General features: G+C 42.7%; 1 protein-coding gene across 4 annotated transcripts in view; it reads right to left on the bottom strand.

The window, feature by feature from the left end:
- Positions 1-15,540, bottom strand: part of LOC112228465 (cell adhesion molecule 1) — a 495,694-nt gene that overhangs the window by 121,123 nt on the left and 359,031 nt on the right. For 3 of the 4 annotated variants that reach the window (XM_042309109.1, XM_042309111.1, XM_024393800.2), the window contains exon 2: positions 12,318-12,335. The exons of the other annotated variant lie outside the window; for it this stretch is intronic. In XM_042309109.1, the coding sequence (XP_042165043.1) occupies positions 12,318-12,335 (18 nt within the window). The remainder of the gene's footprint in view (positions 1-12,317; positions 12,336-15,540) is intronic. 4 annotated transcript variants of the gene reach the window in all.

Raw genomic sequence — 15,540 nt, 5'->3', positions numbered from 1 at the left:
GCCCTTAACCAACACAAAAACATCCTATGGCGTTCTGCATTAGCATCGAACAGCCCCCGTGATGTGCAGCTGTTCAGGGAAGCTAGAAACCATTATACACAGGCAGTTAGAAAAGCCAAGGCTAGCTTTTTCAAGCAGAAATTTGCTTCCTGCAACACTAACTCAAAAAGGTTCTGGGACACTGTAAAGTCCATGGAGAATAAAAACACCTCCTCCCAGCTGCCCACTGCACTGAAGATAGGAAACACTATAATTGAGAATTTCAATAAGCATTTTTCTACGGCTGGCCATGCTTTCCACCTGGCTACTCCTACCCCGGTCAACAGCACTGCACCCCCCACAGCAACTCGCCCAAGCCTTCCCCATTTCTCCTTCTCCCAAATCCAGTCAGCTGATGTTCTGAAAGAGCTGCAAAATATGGACCCCTACAAATCAGCCGGGCTAGACAATCTGGACCCTTTCTTTCTAAAATTATCTGCCGAAATTGTTGCCACCCCTATTACTAGCCTGTTCAACCTCTCTTTCGTGTCGTCTGAGATTCCCAAAGATTGGAAAGCAGCTGCGGTCATCCCCCTCTTCAAAGGGGGGGACACTTTTGACCCAAACTGCTACAGACCTATATCTATCCTACCCTGCCTTTCTAAGGTCTTCAAAAGCCAAGTCAACAAACAGATTACCGACCATTTCGAATCTCACCATACCCTCTCTGCTATGCAATCTGGTTTCAGAGCTGGTCATGGGTGCACCTCAGCCACGCTCAAGGTCATAAACGATATCTTAACCGCCATCGATAAGAAACATTACTGTGCAGCCATATTCCTTGATCTGGCCAAGGCTTTCGACTCTGTCAATCACCACATCCTCATCGGCAGACTCGACAGCCTTGGTTTCTCAAATGATTGCCTCGTCTGGTTCACCAACTACTTCTCTGATTAGACTTGTCCCGAAGCCACTCCTGCGTTGTCTTGACTGTGTGCTTAGGGTCGTTGTCCTGTTGGAAGGTGAACCTTCGCCCCAGTCTGAGGTCCTGAGCACCCTGGACCAAGTTTTCATCAAGGATCTCTGTACTTTGCTCTGTTCATCTTTGCCTCGATCCTGACTAGTTTCCCAGTCCCTGCCGTTGAAAAAGATCCCCACAGTAGGATGCTGCCAGCACCATACTTCACCGTAGGGATGGTGCCAGGTTTCCTCCAAATGAGAATCATGTTTCTCATGGTCTGAGAGACTTTAGGTGCCTTTTGGCAAACACCAAGCGGGCTGTCATGTGCCTTTTACTGAGGAGTGGCTTCCGTCTGCAACACTACCATAAAGGCCTGATTGGTGGAGTGCTGCAGAGATGGTTGTCCTTCTGGAAGGTTCTCCCATCTCCACAGAGGAACTCTAGAGCTCTGTTAGAGTGGCCATCAGGTTCTTGGTGACCTCCCTGACCAAGGCCCTTCTCCCCCGATTGCTCAGTTTGGCCGGGCAGCCAGCTCTAGGAACAGTCTTGGTGGTTCCAAACTCCTTCAATTTAAAAATGATCAAATCAAATCTTATTTGTCACATGCTCCGAATACAACAGGTGTAGACCTTACCGTGAAATGCTTACTTACAAGGCCTTAACCAACAATGCAGTTAAGAAAAATATTTACTAAATAAACTAAAGTAAAAAATAAAAGAGCAACAATAAAATAATAATAACAAAGCTATATACAGGGGGTACCAGTACAGAGTCAATGTGCGGGTGTACTGATGGGGGCCACTGTTTTCTTGGGGACCGTCAATGCTGCAGACATTTTTTGGTACCCTTCCCCAGATCTGTGGCTTGACACAAACCTGTCTCAGAGCTCTACGGACAATTCCTTCGACCTCATGGCTTGGTTTTTGCGCTGACATGCACTCTCAACTGTGGGACCTTATATAGATAGACAGGTGTGTGCCTTTCCAAATCATGTCCAATCAATTGAATTTACCACAGGTGGACTCCAATCAAGTTGTAGAAACATCAAGGATGATCAATGGAAACAGGATGCACCTGAGCTCAATTTCGAGTCTCATAGAAAAAGGTTTGAATACTTATGTAAATAAGGTATTTGTTTTTAGTTTTTATAAATTAGCAAACATTTCTCAACCTGTTTTCACTTGGTCATTATTAGGGTATTGTGTGTAGATTGCTGAGGGATTTTATTTTACTTTTAGAATAAGGTTGTAACGTAACAAAATGTGGAAATATTCAAGGGGTCTGAATACTTTCCAAATGCACTGTACATGTATAGATGTGCATGTGTCTGAGCCACAAGGGGGAGCCACCGTGTCAAATTCAATGGGAGAGATGTGTGTGCATATTGGATGAACCTTTAGCAAAAACCTAGCAATACAGCAGTACTCATCAAGAGTGATTTGGGGAAAGCTCAACACTGCATGCAGCTGACCAGAAAGTAAAACAACAAGATAGATATGGTCTAATACAGGGTTTCCCAAACTCGGTCCTGGGGTCCGCCACTGAGTGAGCATTTTGGTTTTCGACCCTAGCACCTACACAGCTGATTCAAATAATCAAAGCTTGATGATGAGTTAGTCATTTGAATCAGTTGTGTAGTGCTAGGTCAAAAAAACAACACGTGCATTTAGGAGGGGGGGGGGGTACTACCGAGTTTGGGAAACCCTGGTCTAATAGATCCATAATGGGAATAGGGACATGTGTATAGTAATTGGAGGATGGCTATTGTATCTATGCTTCAATGAATTGATTGAACAATAAAATACATTCATTCTAAGCAAATGTGCAACATTTGCATGTGCAACATACTTTAGCTTTGCTGTAGGCCCACTTTGATGTGCATTTGCTTTCTGTGAATGCTGTCATGTAGCCAAAGACTATTTGTAGCATTTGCATAACTTGTTCAAACAGATCTGTTACATTATCTCTGTATTTAATTAGTGGAATTCAAAAGCGCTAGGACAGAGCATTGATCATTCTGGCCTAGATTAAACTTGTCAGATGAGGATGATCTGTACTAGCCCACCCTGTGTGTGTAAGCGCTACTGCACTTGTCTGAGTGTGGAGCACACATTTGAGTAGGTGTGTGTGTGTGTGTGTGTGTGTGTGTGTGTGAGAAAGAGAGAGACCCGTGTGTGTATGCGCCAGTGTGTGTGGTATATTTCGAGAGAGAGAGAGCACCAGCAGTTGGGAGAAGACCACCTGCGCAGCATGTCATAGACAGCTGGCTGAAGGCTGCAGCGCACCGCTGGGTTGGAAAGGTCACCGGGCCCTCACTGGCCCTGTCCTCTATTTAGAGGGGAGCGTAGAGGGTCCGGCAGCCAGGGCCCGGTAGACCCCCAGTACAAGCTCAGCACGTTCAGTCAGTGAAAATAGCACCAGTGTCAAATTAGCATTAACCATTGACCAGTGGGTTTGCATATGGAAGGGGATCTTGAGCTAGCTAGCACACAGCAGGCTATTAAACAGGCAGTGAGCAGTGATAGGCTCTTACTGTGCCACACCCCTTGCTGAGCTGTATCCTGCTAAAGCTAACTGGCAATAACTAGGTAATGTAGCTAGACTGTTATTGGAATGTTTGTAGAGCACTTGACCCTGTTGATATGCACAAGGCAGGTTCTACCTTGAGATGATCTCTGATCTAATTGGGTGAAAGCAAGGTTGCCACTGTATTCGTTACACCTATCCAGTTATGTCAGATTAGTTTTGAAGGGTCTATTGTCCCAGCAATTAACTAGGACTGTAGCTTCTGCTTACCCTTATCTTATGTATCACACTACAGCTAAGGAGACAATTTACAACAAACAAACAATGCTGTATTTTGACATGGTGAATTTGGAGGTCAAATAGTCATATCTCACTGAGACCGTGTTTGACAGGGTGCATCTAAGCACCCCAGATGATATGACTCTCATCCGCTAGGATTCAGTGTAGAGGTCGACCGATTATGATTTTTCAACGCCGATACCGATTATTGGAGGGCCATAAAAGTCGATACCGATTAATCGGCTGATTTTTTAAAACATTTATTTGTAATAATGACAATTACAACAATACTGAATGAACACTTATTTCAACTCAATATAATACATCAATAACATCAATTTAGCCTCAAGTAAATAATGAAACATGTTCAATTTGGTTTAAATAATGCAAAAACAAAGTGTTGGAGAAGAAAGTAAAAGTGCAATATGTTCCATGTAAAATATGTGCCATGTAAGAAAGCTAACGTTTCAGTTCCTTGCTCAGAACATGAGAACATATGAAAGCTGGTGGTTCCTTTTAACATGAGTCTTCAATATTTTTAGGTTGTAGTTATTATAGGAATTATAGGACTATTTCACTCTATACTATTTGTATTTCATTAACCTTTGACTATTGGATGTTCTTATAGGCACTTTAGTATTGCCAGTGTAACAGTATAGCTTCCGTCCCTCTCCTCGCTCCTCCCTGGGCTCGAACCAGAAACACAATGACAATTACCGCGCGCTAACTAGCTAGCCATTTCACTTCGGTTACACGAGCCTCATCTCGGGAGTTGATAGGCTTGAAGTCATAAACAGCGCAATGCTTGACGCACAACGAAAAGCTGCTGGAAAAACGCAGGAAAGTGCTGTTTGAATGAATGTTTACGCGCCTGCTTCTGCCTACCACCGCTCAGTCAGATACTTAGATATTTGTATGCTCAGTCAGATTATATGCAACGCAGGACACGCTAGATAATATCTAGTAATATCATCAACCATGTGTAGTTAACTAGTGATTATGATTGATTGTTTTTTATAAGATAAGTTTAGTGCTAGCTAGCAACTTACCTTGGCTTACTGCATTCGCGTAACTCCTTGTGGAGTGCAACGAGAGAGAGGCAGGTCGTTATTGCATTGGACTAGTTAAGGTTGCAAGATTGGTTCCCCCGAGCTGATAAGGTGAAAATCTGTCGTTCTCTGCCCCTGAACAAGGCAGTTAACCCACTGTTCTAAGGCCGTCATTGAAAATAAGAATGTGTTCTTAACTGACTTGTTATAAAGGTGTAAAATAAAATAAAAAATAAAAATAAAATCGGCGCCCAAAAATATTGATTTCTGACTGTTTATGAAAACTTGAAATCAGCCCTAATTAATCGGCCATTCCGATTAATCGGTCGACCTCTAATTCAGTGTGTGTGTGAGTTTCCCTGGTGTTCTCTCAAAAAACAAGAGGCACTTCTTTTATCTCCCTTTGATTTTTCACAACACAATTCTGCTGTGGACTGGATAAGTTTGGGTGGCCATTGACCACTCCATCTGTGAGTAGGAGAACCAGTTCTCAACCCAAAATGCACAGTGATGCAGCCCTGCCAAAATCCCTAACCAACTAGACACTGTATTGTAAAAAAGCATCAAATTCCCATACAGTACACTGCCTTAATGCAAATAACCCTACCCATGTACCAATGTGTTTGGGCTGTCATTCCAACTTCTACGGCCATTGTCATGCCAAACCATAGTTGATTCTACAGGACACACAGATCTGGGACCAGGCTAAAAGTACCCTGCTGCTCAAGAATATAAAATACATTAAGCCTGATTTAAGCCTTTTAGAAATGGCCTGCTTTCAAGATTAAACAAATCTTATTAAAGGGAGTAAAAAGGACGTTTTAGAGATATTTTATCGCACAGTAATAAGATCAAAGGTTTGATAGGGATAATGTTGAATCATTGAACGACGTCAAGTGGTTTCATTTTCCTCAGAAACGTTCATGGTTTCTTAAATACTGAGGATGTTTTAGTATTTGAGATAGCTACCTCATTCAAAGGGAATGACTTGGAATGATCCCACATCGTCTTTGACTTGTTCTATGCTTCCCCTTGTAATTTCACTGTGTTTATTTTTATTTTTTAATGTCTCCAGAGGTATATGAATAAAAATAACTGTAAAAAACACGCAAAAAAACACTTCTGAACAATTCTGTACTACTTTTTATGTTAATAGTGAACCAATGCCACCGATATTCATAAAGCATATTCCAATACAAAAAGGGCCTAAAGCTTAAGTTGTGATTACTCGTCCCAAAGAAAAGTTTGAAGAAGCTTTTGTAGTGGCTAATTAGCAACAATAGCATGGCGTTTTTATGCAGATTAGGAGACAGTGTTTATAAACTGACCTCTGCATCAACACTTTGGAGGTGAAAAAAACAGAGAAAATCCTTCAAAAGCTATTCTGTGCTATTATTCCCTTCCTCCCTCATCATCATCCCCCTCTCCACTCTGAGAGGAGACAGTGGGGAGACATTTGCAGTGCCTTTCGATAAAGGAGGGAGAAGAGAAGTAAAGAAGGAGGGGGAGGCCTGTGTGGTGCTAATGACCAGTAAAATGGAGGTCACGTGGGAGCTGTCCGTGGATGGATGGATGGATGGATGGAGAGAAGGAGAGCAGAAAACCATCCAAATCAGTGGCGTGATGGGACGATGTGTGTGTGTGCTTTTAGTGTCATTAAGTGTGTGTGTGTATAGCTGCTTGCATGTATGTGATTTATGTGGATGATCATGCATGTGATTAATGTTGATGATCATGCATGTGATTAATGCATGATTATGTGTGCATTTACTGTGACTCTCTGTGAAGGGATTTGTGTATGTGCACCAGCATGGCGTGAGTGTCTATCTGTACTACTGTGTGTGTGTGTGTGTGTGTGTGTGTGTGTGTGTGTGTGTGGGAGGTGTGTGTGTGTGTGTGTGTGTGTGTGTGTGTGTGTGTGTGTGTGGGAGGGGAGGGGGTGGCAGCCCAGAGATTAATGCATCAGAGGCAGTGGTGCTATAACTAGAGGGCCTGCCATTATGCTCGCTCATTTGGAAATCTCTTTCAGGGAGGAGAGAGGGAGAGAAGCAGGGAGGGAGAGAGAGAGAGGCAGGGAGGGAGAGAGAGGGAGAGAGGCAGGAGAGAGGGAGAGAGGGAAGGAGAGAGGTAGGGAAAGAGAGAGATAGGAGCAATAGAGTGGGCTCATCTCCTCCACTACCAGCCAGATAAACAAAAACTGGTTGAGACCCTGCAGACAGTCTGAAGGAGGAGAAAGAGAGAGATGGTGAGAGAGAACAAGAGGGAGATACAGACTTAGAGAGAAAGAGAGAGGTGGGGAGGTAGAGGGCACTGCAGCAGAACACAGGCTATCAGCATCCCTCTTCCCCCCTCCTCTCCTCCACACTCACCGTTTCTCCTTTTGGTTAGCTGTGTGTGTTAGTGTGTGTGTGTGAGAGAGTGCACACTTAAGTGTATGTACTATGTGGCTCTAGCACCTGGCTGTTTCTCCACAGCTACCTTGTACATGAATACAAAATAAAGTATTCGGAAACCTGCTGCTCAGTACTATATGTGTTATTTCATAGTTTTGATGTCTTCACTATTATTCTACAATGCAGAAAATAGTAAAAATAAAGAATAACCCTGGAACGAGTAGGTGTGTCCAAACTTTTGACTGGTACTGTATATTTAAGATATTTTCCTTTCATTCTTTTCCCCTAACCCTACCATCCCTATCCTAATTGGAGTAAACTATTGGACAACAACTCTTAGGACGTGGATGTCGATTAAGGCAGCCCCCTGCACCTCTCTGATTCAGAGGGGTTGGGTTAAATGCGGAAGACACATTTCAGTTGAAGGCATTCAGTTGTACAACCGACTAGGTATCCCCCTTTCCCTTTCCCTATATACATTTTACAGAAACAGTATAGTTTACAATAGTTAGCTTCACTCAACCCCTCCTCTATATCTCTGAACACCATCCAGTTTTTCTATTCTCATACATTCTACATATTGTAAATGAAAGATAAACCTTTTTGCTAAGAGTATTATTATATTATTAATTGATTGACTATGACTTTTTAAATCACCCAGCAGTGCAATTTGCAGAGTGAGCTCCAGGTAAATGTTGTCAGCCATTCCTGAACCTGCGACCAGAAATAAGCTACATATGGACAGTAACCAAAACAAATGATCTAATGATTCTGTCTCTTCGCAGCAAAATATGCAGAGCTGGGATGGTTCTATCCCCCATATATATAACATTATATTGGTTGCAAAAATGTTGTATAATAATTCAAATGGAAAAATTCTAACCTTTTGAATCCAGCAATATTTTGTATCAGTTCATAAAACATTGGCCTTGGAATCGGTACATCGAAAATCTCTTCCCAACTATCTATATGGCACAGCTGTCAGTTTTTTGGTCCTTAAATGAAACTGGTAAACTTTTTTATTTATCACAATTTCCTTAAGGCAATTTTGGTCTTTAATACAGGGGCGACTCAAGTTCCTTACTTTCTCCCCCTTCCACTTGCCTCTTCCATTTTTTGCGTTAATGCTGCAATTAGTTGGTTGTAATTTCTTTCTTTCGGGATATGAATACCAAGTATGTCCACTTCACTACCAGACCATCTTATTGGTAAACTACACGGTAATCCTCTTTCAAAATATTGTTTGGTGAATCATGGGTGACCCCGTCATTTGTAACAAATTACAGTAAATTATTTTTGGTAGCAGTTTGTGTATTTTTCCCCATATCCCATCCTGTTAAATATATAAAGGGTAAAGGGTATAAAGGGTTTAAACACTGTTTCCCATGCTTGTTCAATGAACAATAAACAATTAATGAACATGCACCTGTGGAACGGTCGTTAAGACACTAACAGCTTACAGACGGTAGACAATTAAGGTCACAGTTATGAAAACTTAGGACACTAAAGAGGCCTTTCTACGGACTCTGAAAAACACCAAAAGAAAGATGCCCAGGGTCCCTGCTCATCTGCATGAACATGCCTTAGGCATGCTGCAAGAAGGCATGAGGACTGCAAATGTGGCCAGGGCAATAAATTGCAATGTCCATACTGTGAGACGCCTAGGACAGCGCTACAGGGAGGACGGACAGCCGATCATCCTCTCAGTGGCAGACCGCGTGTCACAACACTTGCACAGGATCGGCACATCCAAACATCACACCTGCGGGACAGGTACAGGATGGCAACAACAACTGCCCGAGATACACTAGGAACGCACAATCCCTCCATCAGTGCTCAGACTGTCTGCAATAAGCTGAGAGAGGCTGGATTGAAGGCTTGCAAGCCTGTTGTAAGACATGTCCTCACCAGACATCACCGGCAACAACGTCGCCTAAGGTCACAAACCCACCACTGCTGGATCAGACAGGACAGGCAAAATGTGCTCTTCAGGCCTCCCAGGTGGCGCAGTGGTCTAGGGCACTGCATCGCAGCGCTAGCTGTGCCACCAGAGACTCTGAGTTCGCGCCCAGGCTCTTTCGTAGCCAGCCGAGACTGGGAGGTCCGTGGGGTGACGCACAATTGGCCTAGCGTCGTCCGGGTTAGGGAGGGTTTGGCCGGTAGGGATATCCTTGTCTCATCGCGCACCAGCGACTCCTATGGCTCAGTTGTGCACCGGTGCCTCCCACTCTTTCTATTCTGGTTAGAGCCACTTTGTGCTGTTCTGTTAAGGGAAAAGTACACAGCGTTCTATGAGATCTACAGTTTCTTGGCAATTTCTCGCATGGAATAGCCTTCATTTCTCAAAACAAGAATAGACTGACATGGCCATTGTTTCTGGACATTTTGTGCCTGTAATCGAACCCACAAATGCTGATGCTCCAGATACTCAACTAGCCTAAAGGCCAGTTTTATTGCTTCTTTTATCAGGACAACAGTTCTCAGCTGTGCAAACATAATTGCGAAAGGGTTTTCTAATGATCAATAGGCCTTTTAAAATGATAAAGTTGGATTAGCTAACACAACGTGTCATTGGAACACAGGAGTGATGGTCGCTGATAATGGGCCTCTGTACGCCTAAACAGCCGTTTCCAGCTACAACAGTCATTTACAACATTAACAATGTCTCCACTGTATTTCTGATCAATTTTATTTTATTTTAATGGACAAAAAAATGTGCTTTTCTTTCAAAAACAAGGACATTTCTAAGTGACCCCAAACTTTTGAACTGTAGTGTATATTAAAAAAATCTAGCATATCTTAATTTTTTTCCCACAATTAACAAATAATATGCATAATAATGTTGGCAGTTCACACAAAGGATTGTTACCTATAACCAGGATTGGCATTACAAAAATTACATTTGTGGCAAGTAATTATTATTTATTATTGTGATTCATCCTGTCATCCTATCAAATAACTTGTTGCTCTTTTTTGTTAGATTTGGTCGTTTTCAAAGGACAGTACCTTACCTAACCTAAATCAAATTCAAGTCAGTTATACTAAAACAGGATCAGTCTAAACATTTGTTGTAGACTGATTTAGACTGAAACACAAAGGTCTCAGATTTAAATATGAATGTATAACGGAGGTGGTAGGTTTACTGGGCGCAGTGTTGCATTACTAAGTATTTCTTCTAATCAAGTGTCTGGAGAATGTATTTACTCCTCAGTACCTGCAACAGACTCTGTTGATCGTCCGTTCAGGAAATGAAATATCATTCCAATCACAAATTGAAAAAATGCCCATAACGTCAGCTGAAGAATTTAATTCAAATTCACAACTTAAAATGGACTGGAGTTGATCCTGATCCCATTATCAAATTTTAAGTCCGAAACCGCAAACTAGCTCCTGAAATGGCTCAGAGGTAGATACCTCGTATGAGAACATCCTGTGTTGAATGCTGTCCTTTTTAATTATTATTAAACTAGCTCCTGAAATGGCTCAGAGGTAGATACCTCGTATGAGAACATCCTGTGTTGAATGCTGTCCTTTTTAATTATTATTAAACTAGCTCCTGAAATGGCTCAGAGGTAGATACCTCGTATGAGAACATCCTGGGTTGAATGCTGTCCTTTTTAATTATTATTAAACTAGCTCCTGAAATGGCTCAGAGGTAGATACCTCGTATGAGAACATCCTGGGTTGAATGCTGTCCTTTTTAATTATTATTAAACTAGCTCCTGAAATGGCTCAGAGGTAGATACCTCGTATGAGAACATCCTGGGTTGAATGCTGTCCTTTTTCTTTTTAATTATTTCGGAGTCCCGAACATCTTTCACATTTCATTGATTCTTTTAGACAGGACAGTTGGATGTGAGATCAAGGGATAAACATTGGAGAAGGAGACACAGAGAGGAAGGGCACAGACAGTTTGCTGAGCCGAGGCTCAAAACTCCCTTCGTCAGGGGGTATGCTAGGTCCAGACCCCAGCACGAGTGTCGCCTGTGCCGCAGTGAGGACCGTTGTCAAGCAGTCTAGTTTCAACGTCTGACTGTCCTCAACCTGGTCTACAGTACGTTTGGCTAACGGGCTAAAAGCTAATGGTCTGGTTCGGATAAGAGCCACAGAGTGTGCAGGCTTTGGTTCCACTCCAGCACCAACAAACCTGATTAAGCAAATTAACTAAGCGTTCAATTTAGAGCTGGGATGGAATAAAGATGTACACACGCCAGGATTGGAGTTGTGCTATAGTTGGCGAGAGAGTAGTGACTGTATGCTATCTGCTAAAGCACAATTGAATTGTGGATGACTGAATGAAAGACAATCAAAGTTGAAGACAAAAAAGACACCTTACTTTGTAGCTTGTGTCACTTATTTTAGTTCCAACCCATGAACTCAGCCCAGTTTGCCATGGTGCCATGGAGCAATGCAAACGTAAGTGTTTGAGTGGCCAATTCGGGTGATAATTGGTGACGGCTTAGATTAAAACAGCCCTTGTTATCAGGCAAATGAGAGAAGGCTGTTATTTTTAAATCAGGCATGTCCAGACATGCCATCCATTTCACAGTGTCTAAGTATGAATGAAGTGCCATTCTTAAAATAAGCTCTGAGGTTTTGCTAAGGAGTATCAAAATATATTTTATCGACAATGCAAACAATTTCACAAACCACAGACCATCGACATCTAAAACACTAACACAAAACACTGAGAAGAAAAAGAGAACATGACAAGCTGAAGCTCTAGTCTAGTTACCTTCTGCTCATATCATCTGGTTTCAGATCAGCTCTCCCTGACCCAAAGTTTTCCATCATCCATTATGCAGTGCTCAACAAAACTGACCCTAGACCAGCTATAGCGAGCAAAAGGTATCCAGAACAAGAGAGGGATGAGGAAGAAAATAAGTAGGTACAGAAGCAACAGATAGTCTATCAGCAGTTATGCAGTGGTGGCGCACGACGTACGGAAGCAGAGCCAAAGAAAGAGAAAAAATAAGTCAGAGAAAATAAAATTGATATGGCGAAACCAGTGTTAGTTAATATGCAGCACACAGAGACGCGACCATTCATTAAAAATGAAGAAGAGAAGGGTACTAGACAAGTAAGAGAAAGAGAAGTAAATGAGAAGAGAGGAGGAGGTAGGGGGTTTACCTGGGTACTGAGCAGCTCCTGTGTCAGGGGAAGGGAGGGAGAACAAGAGAAAAGCATTTGTATTAGCGATTAGCTCCATTCACCACAGATTAACAGCTTTGAAAAATCACTAGCATAGCATGAAGCTAACATTTTGCTGCACCTGCTTATCTGTGTACGTGACTAATAAACTTATATTTGATTTGATTTTAAGAAGGCAGGGAAATATGAAATATTTCTAGGGTACTCGATTTCTGCTCAGGGAAAAGAGTGAATGGTTTCATAGATTCAGTATCACACCGGGCATTTTCAATTCAGACAAGTCACCAGCAAAGGATTTGACAGTTCAGTTATAAGTTATATTCAATACCAACATAGCCAGTGACATAATCACAGCATAATAAACATATTGAACATTTCAGAATTGGTCTAAATAGCAAGCACAAGCTTATTGGTGGTTCAATTCAGTTTTTATATGACAGCAAAAGCAAATGACACCATTTCAAAGATCTTAGGTCCCAGATTGTCCATCTGCGGTTTCTGCCATCGCTATCTCCCTGAAAATGACCATCTTCACCCATAATGAACCCATAATGCAATTCATCTGGCACCAGTTAAATCCTTAAAAACCACTCTACGCCAACCGAGTGTCAGGATTCTGCTCTGAGGCTAGTTCTGATTAGACAACCCATATTCCTTCAACATTTGCCAAATTTCCATCACGGTGACATACTAATGCAATTCTCCAAGAGACGGGTGGGAGTTTGTTGATTCGTCCTAGCACCAGAGAAATCAGTTAAAATGTTAGTGTGGAGACCGAAAAGAAAATATTTCCTATTTGGTTTTCTTTTCTATCTTGAGAGACAATTTAACTCTTATTTTTGGTGCCAATGCATCTAATGGATGTCTGACATGGCCTGAAATGAGTCATCGGATGACATCGTCTCAAGCAGTTTCTTTGACAAATATGTCCCATTTGACAAACATTTCCCAAAAATCAAACAACATGGAATAACATAAGTGGTACACTTAAAAGGGGTTCCAAAAGGGTTCTTCGTCTGTACCATAGGATAACCCTTTCCGTGGAAAAGGTTCTACATGGAACCCCAAAAAGTTCTTCCTGAAACCAAAAGGGTTCTACCTAGAACCAAAAAGGGTTCTTCAAAGGGTTCTCCTATGGGGACAGCCAAATAACCCTTTAGGCTCTAGATAGCAAGTTTTTTCTAAGAGTGTAGCGTAGTACTCAGCAAAAGTAGCCTGATTACACACATAGAAATGAAGAGTGTTGAGATCATCAGCAGGTTGACTATACCAAAGCCCTCCAGGCCTCGAGGAGCACAGTAATCGATTCATGCATCAACATTGATACATAGACATGAATGCCCCATAAATGTTTCTTACTCACTTTGCTGTTAGTAGCAGTGGTGTAAAGTACTTAAGTAAAAATACTTTAAAGTACTACTTCAAATCAAATCAAATTTTATTTGTCACATACACATGGTTAGCAGATGTTAATGCGAGTGTAGCGAAATGCTTGTGCTTCTAGTTCTGACAATGCAGTAATAACCAACAAGTAATCTATCTAACAATTCCAAAACTACTACCTTATAGACACAAGTGTAAGGGGATAAAGAATATGTACATAAAGATATATGCGTGAGTACAGAGCGGCATAGGCAAGATACAGTAGATGGTATTGAGTGCAGTATATACATATGAGATGAGTATGTAAACAAAGTGGCATAGTTAAAGTGGCTAGTGATACATGTATTACATAAAGATGCAGTAGATGATATAGAGTACAGTATATACATATACATATGAGATGAATAATGTAGGGTATGTAAACATTATATTAGGTAGCATTGTTTAAAGTGGCTAGTGATATATTTTACATCATTTCCCATCAATTCCCATTATTAAAGTGGCTGGAGTTGAGTCAGTGTGTTGGCAGCAGCCACTCAATGTTAGTGGTGGCTGTTTAACAGTCTGATGGCCTTGAGATAGAAGCTGTTTTTCAGTCTCTCGGTCCCAGCTTTGATGCACCTGTACTGACCTCGCCTTCTGGATGATAGCGGGGTGAACAGGCAGTGGCTCGGGTGGTTGTTGTCCTTGATGATCTTTATGGCCTTCCTGTGACATCGGGTGGTGTAGGTGTCCTGGAGGGCAGCTAGTTTGCCCCCGGTGATGCGTTGTGCAGACCTCACTTCCCTCTGGAGAGCCTTACGGTTGTGGGCGGAGCAGTTGCCGTACCAGGCGGTGATACAGCCCGACAGGATGCTCTCGATTGTGCATCTGTAGAAGTTTGTGAGTGCTTTTGGTGACAAGCCGAATTTCTTCAGCATCCTGAGGTTGAAGAGGCGCTGCTGCGCCTTCTTCACGATGCTGTCTGTGTGGGTGGACCAATTCAGCTTGTCTGTGATGTGTACGCCGAGGAACTTAAAACTTACTACCCTCTCCACTACTGTTCCATCAATGTGGATAGGGGGGTGTTCCCTCTGCTGTTTCCTGAAGTCCACAATCATCTCCTTAGTTTTGTTGACGTTGAGTGTGAGGTTATTTTCCTGACACCACACTCCGAGGGCCCTCACCTCCTCCCTGTAGGCCGTCTCGTCGTTGTTGGTAATCAAGCCTACCACTGTTGTGTCGTCCGCAAACTTGATGATTGAGTTGGAGGTGAGCGTGGCCACGCAGTCGTGGGTGAACAAGGAGTACAGGAGAGGGCTCAGAACGCACCCTTGTGGGGCCCCAGTGTTTAGGATCAGCGGGGTGGAAATGTTGTTGCCTACCCTCACCACCTGGGGGCGGCCCGTCAGGAAGTCCAGTACCCAGTTGCACAGGGCGGGTTTGAGACCCAGGGTCTCGAGCTTGATGACGAGCTTGGAGGGCACTATGGTGTTAAATGCCGAGCTGTAGTCGATGAACAGCATTCTCACATAGGTATTCCTCTTGTCCAGATGGGTTAGGGCAGTGTGCAGTGTGGTTGAGATTGCATCGTCTGTGGACCTATTTGGGCGGTAAGCAAATTGGAGTGGGTCTAGGGTGTCAGGTAGGGTGGAGGTGATATGGTCCTTGACTAGTCTCTCAAAGCACTTCATGATGACGGAAGTGAGTGCTACGGGGCGGTAGTCGTTTAGCTCAGTTACCTTAGCTTTCTTGGGAACAGGAACAATGGTGGCCCTCTTGAAGCATCTGGGAACAACAGACTGGGATAGAGATTGATTGAATATGTCCATAAACACAC

The sequence above is a fragment of the Oncorhynchus tshawytscha genome, linkage group LG30, assembly GCF_018296145.1.
Source record: "Oncorhynchus tshawytscha isolate Ot180627B linkage group LG30, Otsh_v2.0, whole genome shotgun sequence".
In the NCBI taxonomy this organism is placed as follows: domain Eukaryota; kingdom Metazoa; phylum Chordata; class Actinopteri; order Salmoniformes; family Salmonidae; genus Oncorhynchus; species Oncorhynchus tshawytscha.
Note: the sequence above shows the minus strand (reverse complement) of the source record. Positions and strands in the feature narration are given on the sequence as shown.